Source organism: Staurois parvus, unplaced genomic scaffold (genome assembly GCF_062004578.1).
Source record: "Staurois parvus isolate SC_StPar_1 unplaced genomic scaffold, SC_StPar_1.0 ptg000006l, whole genome shotgun sequence".
Lineage (NCBI taxonomy): Eukaryota > Metazoa > Chordata > Amphibia > Anura > Ranidae > Staurois > Staurois parvus.
Window position 1 is genome coordinate 11347151 of NW_028317802.1, and position 20000 is coordinate 11367150.

The 20000-nt window shown below is 35.4% G+C and overlaps 1 protein-coding gene across 8 annotated transcripts in view; it reads right to left on the reverse strand.

Moving 5' to 3' along the window:
• Positions 1 to 20000, reverse strand: part of LOC149474338 (protocadherin alpha-C2-like) — a 371807-nt gene that overhangs the window by 314710 nt on the left and 37097 nt on the right. The window contains exon 1 of one of the 8 annotated variants that reach the window (XM_089659731.1): positions 15710 to 18136. The exons of 6 other annotated variants lie outside the window; for them this stretch is intronic. In XM_089659731.1, the coding sequence (XP_089515857.1) occupies positions 15710 to 18070 (2361 nt within the window). In that variant the 5' untranslated portion in view covers positions 18071 to 18136. Of the gene's footprint in view, positions 1 to 6155; positions 8602 to 15709; positions 18137 to 20000 lie in introns of those variants that run through there. One more of the 8 variants, XM_089659750.1, reaches the window with a different exon arrangement.

Consider the following 20000-nt stretch of genomic DNA (forward strand, 5'->3'; position numbering starts at 1 on the left):
AATGCGTTTATCTATATGTAATCTGTCATTATTCCACTTTTGCTCTAATATGTGAGTACATATATGATCAATAATAATTGTACAAATAAATATAAATGTATCAGTTTATTTTATAATCCTTATATTAAAAAATTGATTGATTTTTATTTATTTATTTAATCTATTTACTATTTAATCATTCATACACTGACCTAAAATATATTAATGTATACGTACCATCAATCCCTAATATTTGGGTAATCTTTCGTAGAATAAGCATTTTGTTCACAATTTACATTTTCAACTCAATGCTTAATCTATGATTCTAGTTTTTAGACTTCAAATTTAATAGTCACTCAAAAAACATGACAAGTCAAATTCTTTGTTTAGGCCATTTGGGGCTAGGCAATTCATTTCATGAATCCAATATGATTCTTTCTTACTGATTTCTCTTACTAAATTGTCGCCTCTCCAATGGGTATTATGTCTTTCTATGCCCCAGAATTGTAAGCCTTCAGCTTGTTGTTTATGGAATTGACGGAAATGTAACCATACATTATGGTATTGGTATCCTTCAACGATGTTACGGACATGTTCTTTAATGCGTTCTTTAAGCAATCTTTTGGTTCTCCCAATATAAATTTTGTTACAAGGGCATTTAAGAGCGTATACTACTCCTTTCGTGTCGCATGATATAAACTGTGTGATTTTATATATTTTTCCATTATTTTTTATTCTTATGCAACTGTAACACCTACCACATTTGAAAAAACCTTTTCCTTGAAAAAATGTGAGATTAATATTCTTAATTGGTGGATTTAATACATTCTTAACAACTTTATCCCAAATGTTAGGGGCCTTTTTGTATATATAGGTTTTTCTGCCAATACACTATTTAAATCTTTGTCCAATTTCAATACATCCCAATGTTTGTTAACTATTTTTTGTATATCTATATTGTTCATTGTAGGGCATGATCATAGCTATTGCACTGTTCTCATCTTTTTCCTTAAATTGTGAGTCTCTTAATAGATGATTTCTATCTAGTGTCTCAATTTTACTTTTCTCTTCTTCTATTATTTCTTTCTTATACCCCTTTTCCATAAATCTCTTCATCAGAATGTTGCTCTGTTCTTGATAATCTGTTGTATTAGTGCAATTTTATCTTAATCTCATGAATTGTCCTCTTGGTATGTTCCTAATCCACGGTCTATAATGGCAACTATGAGTTGGAATATAAGCATTTCTATCTGTCAACTTAAAATGGTTTTTAGTATAAATACATGATCCTTCTTTGATTAACCAGATGTCCAAAAATTAATCGCTTTGTTACTAATACTCCAACTTAGGGTTATATTATGGTCATTATTATTTAGACCATTATAAAAGTTGGTTAATGAATTTTCATCTCCACTCCAAAATATTATTATATCGTCTATGAATCTGTAATATAGTTTTAGTTCTTGTCTCTGATTGTGAAATATAGTTTCTTCCTCCCATTTTGCCATATAGAGGTTTGCTATACTGGGGGCAAAACGAGCCCCCATGTCATCAAAGCCGTAGACTTTTGTGACACACTGTAACTAAATAGCAATAGATATGTAAATAAGTCAATTCTCGATCAGTCTGACCCAAAAAATATGGCAGCGCTCAGTAGAGCTACAACAAAATGGCATCTAATGATATATAAGGAGCTGAGACCTGCTGACTGTTCTACTACATCCCCCAGACGAAGCTACATTTTTCCCTGTGGCGCAACGCGTTGGGGAGGGGCAGTGACGTCACCACGTATCAGATCATCATTACAGTGAGTACTGACGGAGTGTGTCAACACTCCTGCGAGGCTGATCATTACCGCATCCTGCGGCTCAAATTTCATTATATGCGTGCTTATTGTTGGAATAATGTGAGTGCAATATGGGAGCACATTAAATAGTGTTTATATATACCTTGGATAAGGCACCATATTTCTCATTTTCTTTCTTCTATGGGTCATATGAGGATATATTGAGCATTGGAGTGAGGAGAGGCTCTAGGAGGGAGGAATCCTTATGTCTACATAGGCTCAGAGGACGGTCCGTAGGTTTCCATCCATATCACCATAAGTGGCTTGAAAGGAGAGTATATTATCGGCAACTTCTCCCTGCTGAACTTTAAAAACTTTTTTGCACATTTTTTCCTTTTTTTGCGCATTTTTGTTGCTGAACTTTATGAATTTATATAATTTTAAAAAAAACTTTTATTTTATTTTCACATATATATATATATAATTTATTTCTTGCTTTGCACTATTTGCACATTGGACTTTATGAATTTATTTTTAATGAGATATTTATAATTATTTTTGTTTTACACATTTACACAGTAAACCTTATGAATTTATTTATATATTTTTAATGAGATATTTATATTGTAAAATTATCATTATTGGATTTAATCACACACTTCGTATTTTTATGTTTTACTAAACACTGTGGTAATCTAATTAGATTAATTTAGGTAATGCAGTCGTTAAGTTGATATTGACACAGTATATATTAATTAATGGTACATTTTTTAAATATATAGTATCGACACGGTAATATTAGAGCGCGGTTAATTATTTATTATTTTAACCTCAACCAAACGTTTCCTGTAGTTGCAGATCAGACCTGCACAATGATCTGGAGTACTTTTGGACCACTCCTCTTCACAAAACTGTTTCAGTGTAGCAATATTCTTGGGATGTCTGGTGTTAATCACTCTCTTAAGGTCATGCCACAGCATTTCAATCGGGTTGAGGTCAGGACTCTGACTGGGCCACTCCAGAAGGTGTATTCTGTGCTGTTGCAGTCATTGTTTTGTTGAATTACTTGTATGCTTTGGGTCATTGGGTCATTTGGGTCAATCCGTCCAGGCCCTGAGGCAGCAAAGCAGCCCCAAACCATGGTGCTCCCTCCGCCATGTTTTACAGTGGGGATAAGGTTTTGATGTTGGTGTGCTGTGCCTTTTTTTCTGCACACAAAATGTTGTGTGTTCTTCCCAAACAACTCAATCTTGGTTTCATCTGTCCACAGTACATTTTGCCAGTAGTGCTGTGGAACATCCAGGTGCTCTTTTGCAAACTTCAAACGTGCTGCAATATTCTTTTTGGACAGCAATGGCTTCCTCCGTGGTGTCCTCCCATGTACTCCATTCTTGTTTAATGTTTTCCTTATTGTAGATGTGTCAACAAAAATGTTAGCATGTGCCAGAGATTTCTGTAGGTCTTTAGCTGACACGCTGGGATTCTTCTTTACCTCATGCAGCATTCTGCGCTGTGCTCTTGCAGTCATTTTTACAGGACGACAATGCCTAGGGAGAGTAGCAACAGTGCTAAACTTTCTCCATTTGTAGACAGTCTGTCTTACCGTGGACACATGAACATCAAGGCTTTTGGAGATATTTTTGTAACCCTTTCCAGCTTCATGCAAGTCAACAATTCTTGATCGTAGGTCTTCTGAGAGCTCTTTTCTGCGAGGCATGGTTCACATCAGACAGTGCTTCTTGAAACCAGTAAACCCAAAACAGGTGTGTGTTTTTTAAGGGCAGGGTAGCTGCCAGCAACACATCCAATATCATCACACTGATTGCAGTCAAGGTTGGCTCACTCCTGGCTCCAATTAGCTCTTGGAGAAGTCATTAAGCTAGGGCCTCACATACTTTTTCCTCCCTGCACTGTGAATGTTTACATGTTATGTGCAATTAAACCATGGCAACATCTAATGTTTGTGTAGTATTATGTTCAGCAGACTGTGTTCTTCTATTGTTGTGACTTAGATGACGTTCAGAGCACATTTTATGCCCAATTCATGCAAAACTCCACATAATCCCAAGAGGTTCACATACTTTTTCTTGCAACTGTATGTCCCATAGATTGTGGACGCTATACCTTTTGCACAAACTAATCAATAAACGCTTTTTGGGATTTTTTTTACCAAAAATATGTAGCAGAATATATTTTGGCCTACGTTTATGAAGAAAATTAGATTTATTTTAATTTGGATATGTATTATAGCAGAAAATTAAAAAATCCTCTTTTTTAAAAATATTTTTATTGTAGGTCTTTTTTTGTTTATAACGCAAAAAGTAAAAAACGCAGAGGTGATCAAATACCAACAAAAGAAATCTCTATTTGTGGAAAAAAAAATACATAAATGTAATTTATTTGCAGTGTTGCATGACCACGCAATTGTCAGTTAAAGTAACACAGCTTCATATCACAAAAAATGGCCTGGTCAGGAAGGGGGTAAATCTTCCAGAGGTCAAGTGGCTATAATCATTGATGATATTTCCATTTGCATTTTAAAATAAACGTGTATATAATAAGTCCCCAATTTTTCCCTGGTCTAAATCTCTAGCATTTACTTTTATTACTAATGATCCTTTAGGGGCATTTCAATCACAGTGCTTGATAAAATGGCTGATTGAAAGTTGGAGCATTGTCATTAAAATCGTCCACTGTGATAATGATTTCAGATGCACCACTTACTCTTGGCTTACCACCATCATAGGCTGTAAGTGTGAGATTGTGTGAAGCGTTATCATTAGAATCTGTGATTTCAGATGTATCATTTATTTTCTTTAATACAAGTTCAAATGGTTCAATACAGTTCATATATTTTTGCAAATCTAGTGCAAAATAATCACTGGCACTGGGTTCATAATTTTCAGTATCATTTGTTCCAAAATCTGTGTCCTCTATATATTATCATTTATATTCTATATCTATATAGAAGTCCAGACAATTTTACCCCATTCACTAAGTTAAGTGGAAATTCACTTTGCAAAGAGAAAATTAGCTTAGTGAATAATCACCAATGCAAATATCTGATATTCTGGTCAAATGCTTACAAATTGCTTGCTTTTTTAGCTGAAAGCTTTACTGCTTCCTAGGAAAAGTGTTCAACTATAAATAAACAATACTAAATATTGCTAAACCTCTTTATAACCAGAGGTAACTCAAGTTCCAGACCAAATATTATAGTGGCAGAATGCACTAGTAACTTGACAATAATTTTATGACTAATTTTCCTACCTAAATAACAAGGCTTTTAATTGCTACCCTGTTAATGTAAATCTTGTTTATATTTTATAAAAATCTGACAAATAAAAATAAAAGTAAGAACATATATTTTGGCTTTGTTATACATAAGAGTATTTAATCACTTTTTAATCTTTATTTACACATTATATCGTTAACTATTCTCACTTTTTAATATATGGTAAAGCAATGAGATGTACCTGCATATGATTCCTAATTACCAGTAGTCTGCACATTTAATTAGATACCTAGGCACAGAAGCATATTAGTAGTTTTACATCAACAAGAGAATATTCCACCCATTCCTCCTTCTTATCATGAGATTACACTGATGGAATTATCAGAGGGCAGTTTTCCTTGGAAAAAGAAAAGATTAATGTCCATTGTAAGTGCTATATACAGTAATTCCACTGTTTAATGGAAATGGTTGTCTGAGCCCAGGTGCTTGTAATTAATTGCACAGATCTAATATGCCAGAAATGAATTATATCTAGATAACATGAATATTAAATTGTTATACTCACAAACACATATGCATGTCTACTGTTATATGCACCAAATATTATAAGTGACATTTGTCACATGCAAATTCTGGTCAAATGCAACACTGTTTTGTTAACTGTATTAAACTGTATTAAACAAACACATAACAAATTCAACCCTTAAGAAACTTTAAAACGATAGAAGCAAATCTTCATCAGCAATCTAATGGAATCTATTGGTGACCTATGACTAAATTAGAGCTTGGCAATCTTCTACATAGAAAATTTCCTTATAAATAGAGATATTTAAGTTCTGCTAGCTCCTCTATGAGCAGCGGTGAACCAAAACTTTGTAACGTACTCCTTTTCATGCTGCTCCTTAGCAACCCAGGCCTCTGCAATAGCTGTTAAAAAATAAACTAGTTTAGCTAACGTACAGCTTACTATCAATGTCTTTTTGATACTGCTAGGCTGCCAGTCTGTATCTTTACATTTTTCCTTCCTTTTGAAATTGTTACAGTAGCTAATTTTATTAAGTGTGTATTTGATGCATCAAATTAACAAAAAGGAAGAGTAAATTATGATTTTGTTGTGTAAAGTATAAAGACAGAAATGTCCTTATTCAAACTTACCTGATATGAAGCATTTATTCGGCCCCCTGGTTGGTTTGCATGCTCTTCATTATTCAGCATTTGAGAACTATTTGGAGTGAAAACTATTAAGTCACTCTTTCGTTGTAGTGAGTTTGAACATACTCTGTACTGAGTTTGTTGAGAGTATACCCAACTACCTCCAGTGTTTGAACAGATCTTGTAATTTTCCTTCAGGTCTTTCACTTCATCTCTGCATTTTTGCCATCTTAAAACAGTAAAGGCAATTAATGTAATGAGAAATACACTTGATATTACACAGATGGCAACAACTAAGTAGATATTTGCTTCAGTAAATTCTTCCGTAATTCCTTTGAATTCCTGATTATCATACAGAATTTCCTCGCCAGATTCCACCAAGGAGATGACAATTTCTGTTACTGCTGTCATGACTGGCTCTCCGTGGTCTCGAACCACCACCATTATTCTATATTCTTCATTATCTGACTCTGTAAATGCCCGCTTTAATCCAATTTCTCCAGTTTGCTGAGATATAACAAATGGGGCTTTTCCTGAGTGATCCTTAAAATGATAAGACAACAGAGCATTGTATCCGGAATCATTATCTATTGCTCTTAATTTTGTAACCAAGTGTCCAGGCTGAATTGTTTTTGGAGTTCTTATTGCCAATGCAGGAAAAAGTGGCATGAAAGTGGGAGCATTGTCATTGATATCCTCAATAAAAATATTCAGGGTAAAGTTTGAGTGAAGTGGAGGTAGACCAGCATCAGTTGCTTTTATGTGACATTGGAAATAAGTCACTTGTTCATGGTCAAATGAAACTAAAGCAAATACCTTTCCATTCTCTGGATTGATTGAGACATATGAAGATATGGGGATCCCATCAACAGTGCTGTCAATAATAGAGTATGTGATGAAGGAATTCTGACCAATATCTGGGTCAGATGCTGAAGCTGTATATACATGAGAACCTGGTGGATTGTTCTCTTTGATAAAGATTGTATCGTAAGCCTTCTGAAATAATGGGGCATTGTCATTCACGTCACTTATATCAATTTTAAGAGTTTTTGAAACTGACAGCGGTGGTATGCCCTCATCTCTTGCTACTATTACAACTTCATATTTAGATGTTATTTCCCGATCCAACTTTCCATTTACAGTTAAAGAAAAATCTCCTTGGAATGCTGGGTGTATTTTAAAGGGTGAAAAATCAGTGATGTTACAACTCACTTTTCCATTTAATCCTGAATCTTGGTCATGAATACTAATGATGGCCACAGTTGTTCCTTGTGGAGAGTCTTCAGGAACAGATACAGCAAGTGAAGTTACTGTCATCTCAGGAGGATTGTCATTTACATCTACAACAGTCACTAGAACTTTACAATGTCCAACCAACTGAACATCTCCATTATCCACAGCATCAATTTGTATTTCATACATTTGTGCCTGTTCAAAATCAACTTCTCCAATCACTCTTATTTCTCCTGTATGCTTCTCTAAGCTAAAAACTTTGCTGATATCTTCCTTTGCTATTTTGCTAAATAAATATAAAATTTCACCATTTTTCCCCTGGTCTAAATCTATGGCTTTTACTATTATTACTAATGATCCTCTTGGAGCATTTTCAATCACACTGGCTTGATAAAATGGCTGATTAAATGTTGGAGCATTATCATTAAAATCTTCCACTGTGGTAATGATTTCAGATGCACCACTTAATCTTGGCTTACCACCATCATAGGCTGTAAGTGTGAGATTGTGAACAGACTGCTTTTCTCTGTCTAGAGATTTCTTTAATACAAGTTCTAATGATCTGATCTGATTCATATATTTCTGGAAATCTAGTGCAAAATAATCACTGGCACTGAGCTCATAATTTGTAACAGCATTAGTTCCAAGATCTGAATCAACTGCTCCTTCAACATGGAAACGAGATCCTGCAGGCATTAATTCAGATATCACAAGATTACTCACAGAGGATGGGAAGGCTGGTCTATTGTCATTTATATCATCTATCTCTATATCCACTCTATACATCTGTACAGGTTTATCTACTATAACCTGCAAAGGAATAATGCACAACTGTATGCCTGGACACAGCAGCTCTCTGTCTATTGTCTCTTTAACAAATAGAATTCCATTCTGCAGATTCACCTGGAAATATTCTTTCTCATCTCTAGAGACAACACGTAACATTCTAGAATTAATCTCACCTAAATCCAGTCCCAGATCCTGTGCAATTCTTCCAACAAAGGTGCCATGTTTGGATTCCTCTGGGATGTTATAATGCAGCTGACATAAGACCACGTTCCAAGACATTTGGAGCAACAAAAAATGGACCAAGCTGCCTTTTCCTCTATAATGCAGGTTGGTGTTAGACATATCTTAAAATCACTAAAGGTGGTAAATTTCTCAGTAAAGATGGCATTAACATTTACTAAAGATCCACAGCAGAGAATATAAAATCCAGCATGGCCGATGTTGTTGCACTAAGATATGCGGCATCAGGCTCAAAGAAACAAATTCAGTCCTCACCTTTCTGCTATAAGTTGGTGCAGAGTGACATCTAGTGTCTAATATTGAATTTGCATTTTGTGTGATCAATTAGATTGTAAGTTTTTTTCTAAATCACTGGCATGCTTTCTCCTTTTAAAATGATAGAACATATTTAGAATGCAGTATAAAATGCAGTTTCTAATGATGTATATACTTTCTTAAGCAAAATTTTTTGGAAATGCCAAAACTTAATTTTAATATGATTTTTTTTTAAAAAAATGTTTTCAAAAACATTTACTGTATCCCTTGTATAAATTCAGATTGTTTTATAGAGCTATGTACAATGGCTGGCTTTCCATGTATTGAACGATTGATAAAATAATTGGTGAATGGCAGCTTCCGTGGGTCCCAGCTGGCATCCAACGCTATGCCCAAGAGCTACAACAATCAGCTCCTGGGCTTGCAATGCTTTCACAAAGTGCTCCAAAGGAGTAGTTGGTAAAAGTGAAGGTAAACACAGTGTGTGTGTGATAACATCATGAGCAATGTCACTGCCCACCCATTCACTATGGAGAGTCAGGCAGAGATGTCATAGCACTATACAGGAGCAAATAACTCTGAGGGGTGTATATATATATGTATATATATAGCTACGTGTCTGTGCAGCTGCTGTGCCTGGGGGCAGATGCACCCATCTAAAGGAAGCCTAAGTTGCAACAACTTGGGTATTCAGGATGGCATTTGTGCTCACTGTAAAAATACCTGTGAAAATAGTGGTGGTCATGCCAATTTGTGCTCTCATCAACCCAAAGTAATGTTATCTCAGTGTTACACTAACCATACAGTATAAGCAAACAGTTTTCTTCCCTGTGCACATTGCAATGTAGCATGAAAGGGGAACATAGCTCTTTTAAAGTAAAACACATACATTTACTTTAAGGTTTACTACTTCATTGCATTTTATAAATGTCATACTAATATGATGTTGAAAGGATCTAGATAACCTCCATTTTGTTTTTGTACACCATTTTAAGTATTAAGTTAGCTTTTTGCAGATATATTAGAAGTTTAATGAAACTGTTTTAGTTGCTCAAGGATGTATCAACAGAAGCTAACATGACCCTGACAATATCTTTGTCTGGTTGTTTCTCAGAAAGCTAGCCAAAACAATTTGTACCAAGAAATGTATATGTCATGTTTCATGTAGTTAGCTCATGATGGAAAGTTACAAGTTACAGTTTTAGAACTCGCTCCCCCCTCCCTTATTTTTTCTGTATCCTATATAATCTTAGTAATGTCTAATAAACTTTGAACATCTCTGAAAATAAGCTGCCGTTATTTCCGTGTTCAAGGGGTGTTCCCAGAATTCTGCTGATAAACCAGGAATCTCTCCACAGACCGGGGGTCATTGAGGGGATAAAGAAAATCATCCTTTCAGATGTCATTTTAATTAGCAGACTTTTTTGATTGTATTTTGAGGTGGGTTTATGAGGGCATGCAAATTACGTTAATATTGCATTTGGTAAATCACATAAAATGCATTTGTTTTTCAAATGTTTTACTATTTATTCTCAATAGACACCGAGGAAATAAAATATATGTATCCAAATTTGCTACCAATTTAAAGCCACGCTGTTCTGAAAAATATATAATACTGATAAATATAATGATATATAATACTTTAGGGTAGAATGCAAAACCTAAAAGATAAAGCTTGTGGTACTCAAACACCAACAATGGGGGCCTTCTACTTCTGAGCCACACTAAATGCAATGCATTGGCAAACAATGACATGGCAGTTTTTAGCCAGTGAAAAAATTAGATATTCACTTATAGGGTATCCAGACCCCATGAAACTTACATTAATATATTGCAGCTTTTTCAGTCCTTAGATGTGGTGGTTGTAATAGTTTTCTTTTTTCCAGGCAATTTTTTGCTTTTATTTTCATATTGTAATCATGTGAATAACAAACTTTCCTGACCTAGAGTTGCTTTCACTCCACTATAAATACAGAGAGATCTCACTCTAGGTCAGAAATGTGTATTCTTCTTTTCATACTCATCACATGGGGAGGGGAATTAATAGTCTACAGAAGATTGCTTGAAAGGAAGATAAAATTGGTTTTATCGGTTCAATTCACAGGATGGTATGGGAACACTGCATGGTAAGACCAACAAGTATTTTCTGCACTGGCTGAAACTGTAAACACGTAAACACATATAAGGACAAGTAAGTTGCAAAATATTACATTTTTCCGCTTGGGACTAGATATCCTTTACAGCTCACTGTCTATATCTTGTTGAATATCAGTTGTATATTAAACCTATTTTGTAGAGTTGTTAGGGTAGTTAATTCCGCTAAATGTATAGGTAATAGACCATATGAATCACAATCAAATGAAAAAAACATTTTTTGTTGTTTTATAAACAGAAGTGAGGGCAATATTTCTATACAAATCTACCTGATATTAAGCATTTAGTAGAGCCTATGGTTGGTTTGCATGCTCTTCATTGTTTGATTTTGGTAGCTACATGGTAAGGACAAATAAGTTAAGTAAAGGCAATCGGTATAAAGGGAACACACACTCTATGCAGGTGGCAACCACAAAGTAGATATTTGATTCAGTAAATTATTCAGTAATTCTTTTGGATTCCTGATTATCATACATAATTTCCTCTCTGGATTCCACCAAGGAGATGGCAATTTTGATTACTGCTACCATAGCTGATTCTCCATGGTCCCAAACCACCACCAAAAGTCTATATTCTTTGTTTTCAAAATATGTCAATGCCAGCTTAAACCAATCTCTCCTGAGTGCTGAGATATAACAAATCAAGCTTTTCCTGAGAGATTCTTAAAATAATAAGACAACAGAGCATTGTATCCAGAATGAATATGTATGCTGCTCTTGGCTTAGTAACTAAGTACCCAGGTTGAATTTCTTTTTTTTTACTTTTTTTTGTCAAGGCAGGGAAAAGTAGCCTGAAAGAAAAGACATCATCAATTATATCTTCAGTAAAATTATTCAGTGTAAGATTTGAGCTAAGTGGAGATAAACCAGCATCAGCTGCTTTTATATGACAATGGAAATAAATTACTTGTTCATGATCAAAACAAACTAAAGAAAACACTTTTCCATTCTATGGATTAATTATGATATGTGAAAATATGGGGATCTTAGCAACAGTGCTGTCAATAGAATATGTGATGAAAGAATTCTGCCCAATATCTGGGTTAGATACTATGTGGAGGCCACTGACATTTGTTTCCCTATTCATCTTTTCTGACTGTTTTTCACTAGTTTTGTATTTGGCTAGGGTCAGTATCACTACTGGCAGCATGAGGTAATACCTGGACCCTACAGAGGTTGCACGGGCTGTCCAACTCCTCCAGGATGGTACTTCAATACATGCCATTGCCAGAAAGATTGCTGTGTCTCCCATAACAGTCTCAAGAGCATGGAGGAGATTTTTAGGAGACAGGCAGTTACTCTAGGAGAGCTGTATAGGACTACAGAAGATCCTTAACCCATCAGCAGGACCGGTATCTGCTCCTTTGTGCAAGGAGGCACAGGATGAGCACTGCCAGAGCCCTACAAAATTACCTTCAGCAGGCCAATGGTGTAAATGTCTCTGACCAAACAATCAGAAACATACTTCATGAGGGTGGACTGAGGGCTCGATATCCTCTAGTGGGCCCTGTGCCCGGCACCATAGCGCTCGATTGGCATTTGCCATTGAACACCAGAATTGGCAGGTCCACCACTGGTACCCTGTGCTTTTCACAGATGAGAGCAGGTTCACCCTGAGCATATGTGACAGACATGAAAGGGTCTGAAGAAGAACATTATGCTGCCTGTAACATCTTTCAGCATAACCGTTTTGGTGTTGGGTCAGTGATGGTCTACGGAGACATATTCATGAAGGGATGCACAGACCTCTACAGGCTAGACAATGGCACCCTGACTGCCATTAGATATTGAGATGAAATTCTTGGACCCATTGTCAGACCCTACACTGGTGTAGTGGTTCCTGGGTTCTTACTGGTGCACGACAATGCCCGGCCTCCTGTGGTGAGATTATGCAGGCAGTTCCTGGAGGATGAAGGAATTGATACCATTGAATGACCCCCATGCTCCCCTTACCTAAATCCAATAGAGCTCCTCTGGGATATCATATTTTGGTCCATCCACCACCGCCAGGTTGCATCTCAGACTTTCCAGGAGCTCAGTGATGCCCTGGTCCAGATCTGAGAGGAAATACCCCAGGTCACTGTCTCATTAGGAACATGCCCCGATGTTGTCAGGCATGCATACAAGCACGTAGAGGCCATACAAACTACTGAGTACCATTCTGAGTTGCTGCAATGAAATTTTGCAAAATGGACTAGCCTACTGCATAAGTTTTTAACTTTGAGGGTGTTTTTCAATTCAGTCCTCTGTAGGTGGATAATTTTCATTTCCAACAAATGATGGGGCTTCCTTAAATTCCTAACACATTACTCAGTCCATATTAGTATAGATATCCAGCATGATATTTTTCCCCATTGAGATCTGATGTGTTTTCAAAGTGTTTCATTTTTTGTATACGTATATCTATTAGTATTGTATTAGTGTATGTAGATCCCCATTTTACTCCTTTCCCTTCTCTTTCATATCCAAAAGTAGTACTTATTACATAAACAAGCATGTGGATGGAAAAAATGCATTATTCAGGCTACTATATAGTTTGATTCGATGGACACTAATATATACAGTTGTTATTTCTATGGAAAAAATATTTCATCTATTGCCAAGCGGAAAAAGACAACCAAAGGCATTTAATTGTTACTAAACCCAGGACCCTGCATTCACTATATCTGGTCTCCCACGGTACACAGAACAAGTATTCTTCAGCTGAGCACTGATGAAAGTTTGCAGGAGGCATTTTCTCTAGGATGATGGAAATCCCCTGACCTCTGTCTGGGCAATGCTGATTGGCCCTGTGCTGATCACATGCACTTTCCCAAGCAAAAAAAGAACCTCTTTAGCAACACATTAAACTGAGCATGTGCATAAGTATTTCCAAGTATTTAAAGAGACACCAAAGATATCCGTATTCCAAAAATTATTCATACAAATCCACTACTTATTGGTCCACAACCCATTTTTCATGACTGTGTTTTTCTGCCCTCCTGCCTGTACAAACTACCAAACCTCTCCTTTTCCCCTCTCATTTCACTTGGTTTTAAATAAGCATTGCATGTCAGTTGAGGTGCACTGCTTTATGCACACTACAAATTCCGTAGTCCATAATCAATAGTCAATAGTTCATCTTGAGGGAAAGAAAAGAGGGTGACTCCATTCCTACTTACAGTGGGACCATGGAAAATGAACATACCCACCCTGCAATAGAAAGTTGAATTACAGCAGCTAAAAGAAGGAATTTGAAGATATGGAGGAGGCTGAGAGCAAAATAAGATACTTTTTTGAGTTAAGAATGCATAATTTAACATATTTTTAAACAAGGGTTTAGTGTCAGTACCCTGCTCAGGTCTTTGACAAAAGGGAGTCATCATTAGGCCGGATAAATCTAAAAGTAGGGATGAGTTGTTATTGTACATATACAGTATATGGCAAGCCCATATACACACCTGGATGTATGATTGCACAGTGATGACTGAAGTCACTGAATTCTATGCATGCCATGTACAAAATGGGTACATAGTAACTACTACAAGGATACAATTTTGTTATCTGGGCATGATTGAGATGTACATACATATCCATTAGTAAATCAGATCCTGTGAGTCATTAATAAGAGGACAATACCCCTGATTTACTTAAAGAGTAGAGCATGTACACTTTGAAGGTGGATTTTCAATTTGCAAAATGAATGAGATAAAATGAAAGGCTGTAATTTGCAAGGAATCATCTTAGTGAATGCGATGCGAAGATCTGATATTCTGGTCAAATACTTACAAATAAAAAATATTTTTAGCTGTAACCTTTTCTGCTTCCTAGGAAAAGTGTTCAACTACAACAAAATACTAAATATTGCTCAACCTCTTCATAACCCGAGATAACCCAAGTTACCCAAACAAATTATAGTATAATTCTATTAATAACTTTCCTACCTAAACACTTTTCACAATCTTACTACAATCTTATTCACTACACAATTAATAAAAATCTAGTTTATATTTTATAAAAAGTGATATATGGACAAAAAAGTTAAAAAAAAAAGTAAGTACATTTTAGTTATACTATACATAAGAGCTTCTAATCATTTTTTAATCTTTTTTCCCATTATATTGTCTGTTATTATAGCTGTTTAATATGTGGTAAAGCAATCAAAGGCACATGCATATGATTCCTAATTGCCAGTAGGCTGCACTTTCAACAGGAGCCCATTAGTAATTTTAGCTCATCAGGAGCATATCCCACCCTGAGCAGTTTTCCAAGGTGAATTAAATTATTTTGATAGGTTTGGGTTTATGATTTTCACTAAAACTTACAGCAACTTCTTAAAAAATTAGACAAAGATTACATTGTTATAATTACAAACAGTAATGCATGTATACTTTTAAATGCACCAAATATTATAACTTAACTTTGCTACATGTAAGTCCTGGTCAAATGTAAGACTTTTTTTGTCAACTGCATTAAACAAACATAACAAATTCAACCCTTAAAAAATCTTAAAATATTAGAAAATATTAGAAAAAACATTTTCAACAACAATCTCATGGATCTAATGGGTATCTGTGACTAAATTAGTTTGCATCATCAGCTTTGTGACTGGAGGGATTCAATCTCTGTTAGCTCCTCTATGAGTTGTGATGAACCAAAAATCCTGTTTGTAGCATGTACTCCTTTTTATGTTGAACCATAGCAACCTAGGCCTAAACTTACAGTTCACTATCACTGTCTTCTATGATACTGCTCTGCTGCATCTTTACAGTTTTCCTTTTTGGTAAAGTTATTACTGCAGTTAATTTTATTGTGTGTGTATTTGAGGCATCATATTAACAAAAATGAAGAGTAAATCATGTTTTTGTTGTGTATACATTAAAGAGAAATGTTTTTATTCAAACATACCTGATATGATGCACTTAGCAGAGCCCCTGGTTGGTCTGCATGTTCTTCATTATTTGGCATTTGAGAGCTGTTTGGAGTGAAAACTATTAGGTCACTTTTTCGTTGTAATGAGTTTGAACATACTCTGTACTGAGTTTGTTGAGAGTATACCCAACTACCTCCAGTATTTGAACAGATCCTGTAATTTTCCTTCAGGTCTTTCACTTCATCTCTGCATTTTTGCCATCTTAAAACAGTGAAGGCAATTAGTGTTATGAGAAATACACTTGATATTACACAGATGGCAACAACTAAGTAGATATTTGCTTCAGTAAATTCTTCCATAATTCCTTTGGATTCCTGATTATCATACAGAATTTCTTCTCCAGATTCCACCAAAGAGATGACAATTTCTGTTATTGCTGTCATGACTGGCTCTCCATGGTCCCGAGCTACCACTATTAGTCTATACTCTTCATTATCTGAATCTGTAAAGGGACGTTTTAAACCAATTTCTCCTGTTTGCTGAGATATAACAAATGGAGATTTTCCTGAGAGATCCTTAAAATGATAGGATAACAAAGCATTATATCCCGCATCAATATCTACTGCTTTTACTTTAGTAACCAAGTGTCCAGGCTGAATTGTCTTTGGAGTTTTTAATGTCAATGCAGGAAAAAGTGGCATGAAAGAAGGAGCATTGTCATTGATATCCTCAATAAAAATATTCAGTGTACTGTTTGAATTAAGTGGTGGAAGACCAGCATCAGTTGCTTTTATGTGACACTGAAAATAAGTCACTTGTTCATGGTCAAATGAAACTAAAGCAAATAATTTTCCATTTTCTGGATTGATAGAGACATAGGAAGATATGGGGATCCCATCAACAGTGCTGTCACTAATGGAGTATGTAATAAAGGAATTTTGACCCACATCTGGGTCAGATGCAGATGATGTATACACATGGGAACCTGGCGGATTGTTTTCTTTGATAAAGATTGTATCAAAAGGTTTAAGAAATAATGGGGCATTGTCATTCACATCACTTATATCAATTTTAAGAGTCTTTGTAACTGACAGTGGTGGTGTTCCCTCATCTCTTGCTACTATTACAACTTCATATTGGGATGTTATTTCTCGATTCAACTTCTCATTCACAGTTAAAGAAAAATCTCTCTTGAAAGCTGGATGTATTTTGAAGGGTGAAGAATCAATGATGTCAAGGCTAACTTTTCCATTTAATCCTGAATCATGGTCATGTACACTTATGATGGCCACAGTTGTTCCTTGTGGAGAGTCCTCAGGTACAGATACAGCAAGAGAAGTTACTGTCATCTCAGGAGGATTGTCATTGACATCTACAACATTCACTAGAACTTTACAATGTCCAACTAATTGAACATCTCCATTATCCACAGCATCAATTTGTATTTCATACATTTGTGCCTGTTCAAAATCCACCTCTCCAATCACCCTTATTTCTCCTGTGTACTTGTCTAAACTAAAAATTTTGCTGACATCTTCCTTTGCTGTTTTGCTAAATAAATATAAAATTTCACCATTTTTTCCTTGGTCTAAATCTGTGGCATTAGCTTTTATTACTAATGATCCTTTTGGAACATTTTCAACTACTCTAGCTTGATAAAATGGATGGCTGAATGTTGGAGCATTATCATTAAAATCTTCCACTGTGATAATGATTTCAGATGTACCACTTAATCTTGGCTTACCACCATCATAGGCTGTAAGGGTAAGATTGTGAACAGATTGCTTTTCTCTATCTAGAGATTTCTTTAATACAAGTTCTAATGATCTGATCTGATTCATGTACTTCTGAAAATCCAGTGCAAAATAATCACTGGCACTGAGCTCATAATTTGTAATAGCATTAGTTCCAAGATCTGAATCAACTGCTCCTTCTACATGGAAATGAGCTCCAGCAGGTATTAGTTCAGAAATTACAAGGTTACTCACAGAGGATGGGAAGGCTGGTCTATTGTCATTTATATCATCTATCTCTATATCTACAAGATACATTTGTACAGGTTTATCCACTATAACCTGCAAAGGAATAATACACAGCTGAATGCCTGGACACAGCAGTTCTCTGTCTATTGTCTCTTTAACAAACAGAATTCCATTCTGCAGATTCACCTGAAAATATTCCTTCTCATCTCTAGAGACAACACGTAACATTCTTGAATTAATCTCACCTAAATCCAGTCCCAGATCCTGAGCAATTCTTCCAACAAAGGTGCCATGTTTGGATTCCTCTAGGATACTATAATGCAGCTGACACAAAACCACATCCCAAGACATCTGAAGTAACAAAAAATGGATAATCCTGTTTATCAATTGAGAATCCACGTTTGTGCTGGACATTTCTTCAAAATCACAGAGGCTAAAGGGTTTTTTTTTTCAGTAAAGATGGCATGAAGAATTACTGAAGATCTACAGCAGAGAAAAAAAAATCCAGCATGGCCGATGGTGATGCAGTAAAATATTCAGTATCAGCAACAGGAAAACGTATTTAGTCCTCGCCTTCCTCCTATAAGTTGTTGCAGAGTGACATCTAGTGCCTGATATTCAAGTTGCATCTTGTCTGATCAATTAAGTTGTGAGTAAGTTTATTTTAAATAGAATGCATACTATATACTTTGAAATCGCATGCCATAAATATACAAGCATTTAAAATGTTTTGCTATTTTCTATATTTTCTAAGGGAACCAATTTTTATTTCATGATTGTAAGATATCATACAAAACTTTAAAAGATATGATGCTATACTTTGCTCAGTTCCTTTTCAATGCCATATACTGACATTTGTGTAAATATACCTTTCACCTTTTTTTAAAAACAGTAAAGCTTGAACAAAAAAGATACAAAAACATCAGTCATCAAATCCCAATCATTTTATAGATATTTTTATTTTTTAGGGAAATATATTTATTGTGGATAGCTAGACCCTGGTACACTGTAATACAAAGTCAAGCTTATAAAACAGATATAACAAAACACTTCATATATTTAACAAACCAAAAGGAAGCAGTTAAGAAGAGGTCATGATTAAGGTTAGCATACAGTTTATTTCTTGAATACATCTTTAAGTTTCCTGACCAGTTGAAATTACTCTAAATATTGATAACAAAAATAATACTTTAGATCAAATTGTGCAATGCAAACACATTTTATATATCCCTAATTTGCATTTTAATTTCCTTATCTATGATATTGAAGATCTCATAATTACAGTAAGAGGTTGCATTTTGGTCTATATTTTGTTGCAATATCAAAACTACCTTTCTATTTCAATTACCAATCAAAAACATTGTTAAAACATATATCGCTGTGTCAAACACAAGACAACTTATCCCAGGTCAAAAGTGTTTATCAACAGCCACGCATGCGTTGTGATGTCACGATTCTCCATCTCGCGCGGTGACTTCTCTAATGCTGAGAGTCCCACTCGTTATGGTAAGCGCATACATGTGCCGTGGTGGAAGGAGCACTTGTGGTTCCTGTTCTTATTTCCAATGTTTTTATATTAATACACCAGTGAGTTTTACAAAATGAAGAGATGTTTTAAATCACTTTGTGTACTGGAATACTATTGGTGTGCTTTAACTTCTAAAGTGTAACTATGGGTTTTTCTACGTTGCAAAGACCAAAAGACCATACAAAACTGGATCCCTGGGACTCCAACAGGAATATAGTTTGCAGAGAGAGCTAAATACTATAGAAAACCAAAGGCCTTTCTTTTATTGAGTTGGATATGGTGCACCAGAGCCACGGGGGAACTGGCTTTAATAAAAATCATTTGCAATTTGAATCAAAATATATCTACCATTTAAAAATGGCTTCATAGCTAGGAATTAAATGAGCAACTGTCCTTTGAACCTTTTTAGCGTTTGATATTTTACCTATAACTACACTCTCTTCATGCTATCAGCTTTCCCTATTATATTTTTGTTGGAAAGGTTGAGAGACTGCATAATTTATATATTCACGTGGTAAACAATGTTTCTGTATATGTTACTTATAATCTATATTACATGAGGTATATTGTGCTTTTAAAATATGCCAATATCAAGCTTTGTGAATCTGTGTCGCTACCTTTAGGTCAGAGATTTGGATCTCAAGAATCCAAGTGCACAATGTGTTGGTGGTATTTTTTTATGCTTCTGTAATTGTGTCTAAATGGTTAATTCCCTGGACATGGTGGGGATGTGGTGGAGCCTTCTATTTTTTTACATATGTCTGAACATCCTGCGCTAATAGTGGGGATTTTGGTCTATAGGGTTTTACCCAACCT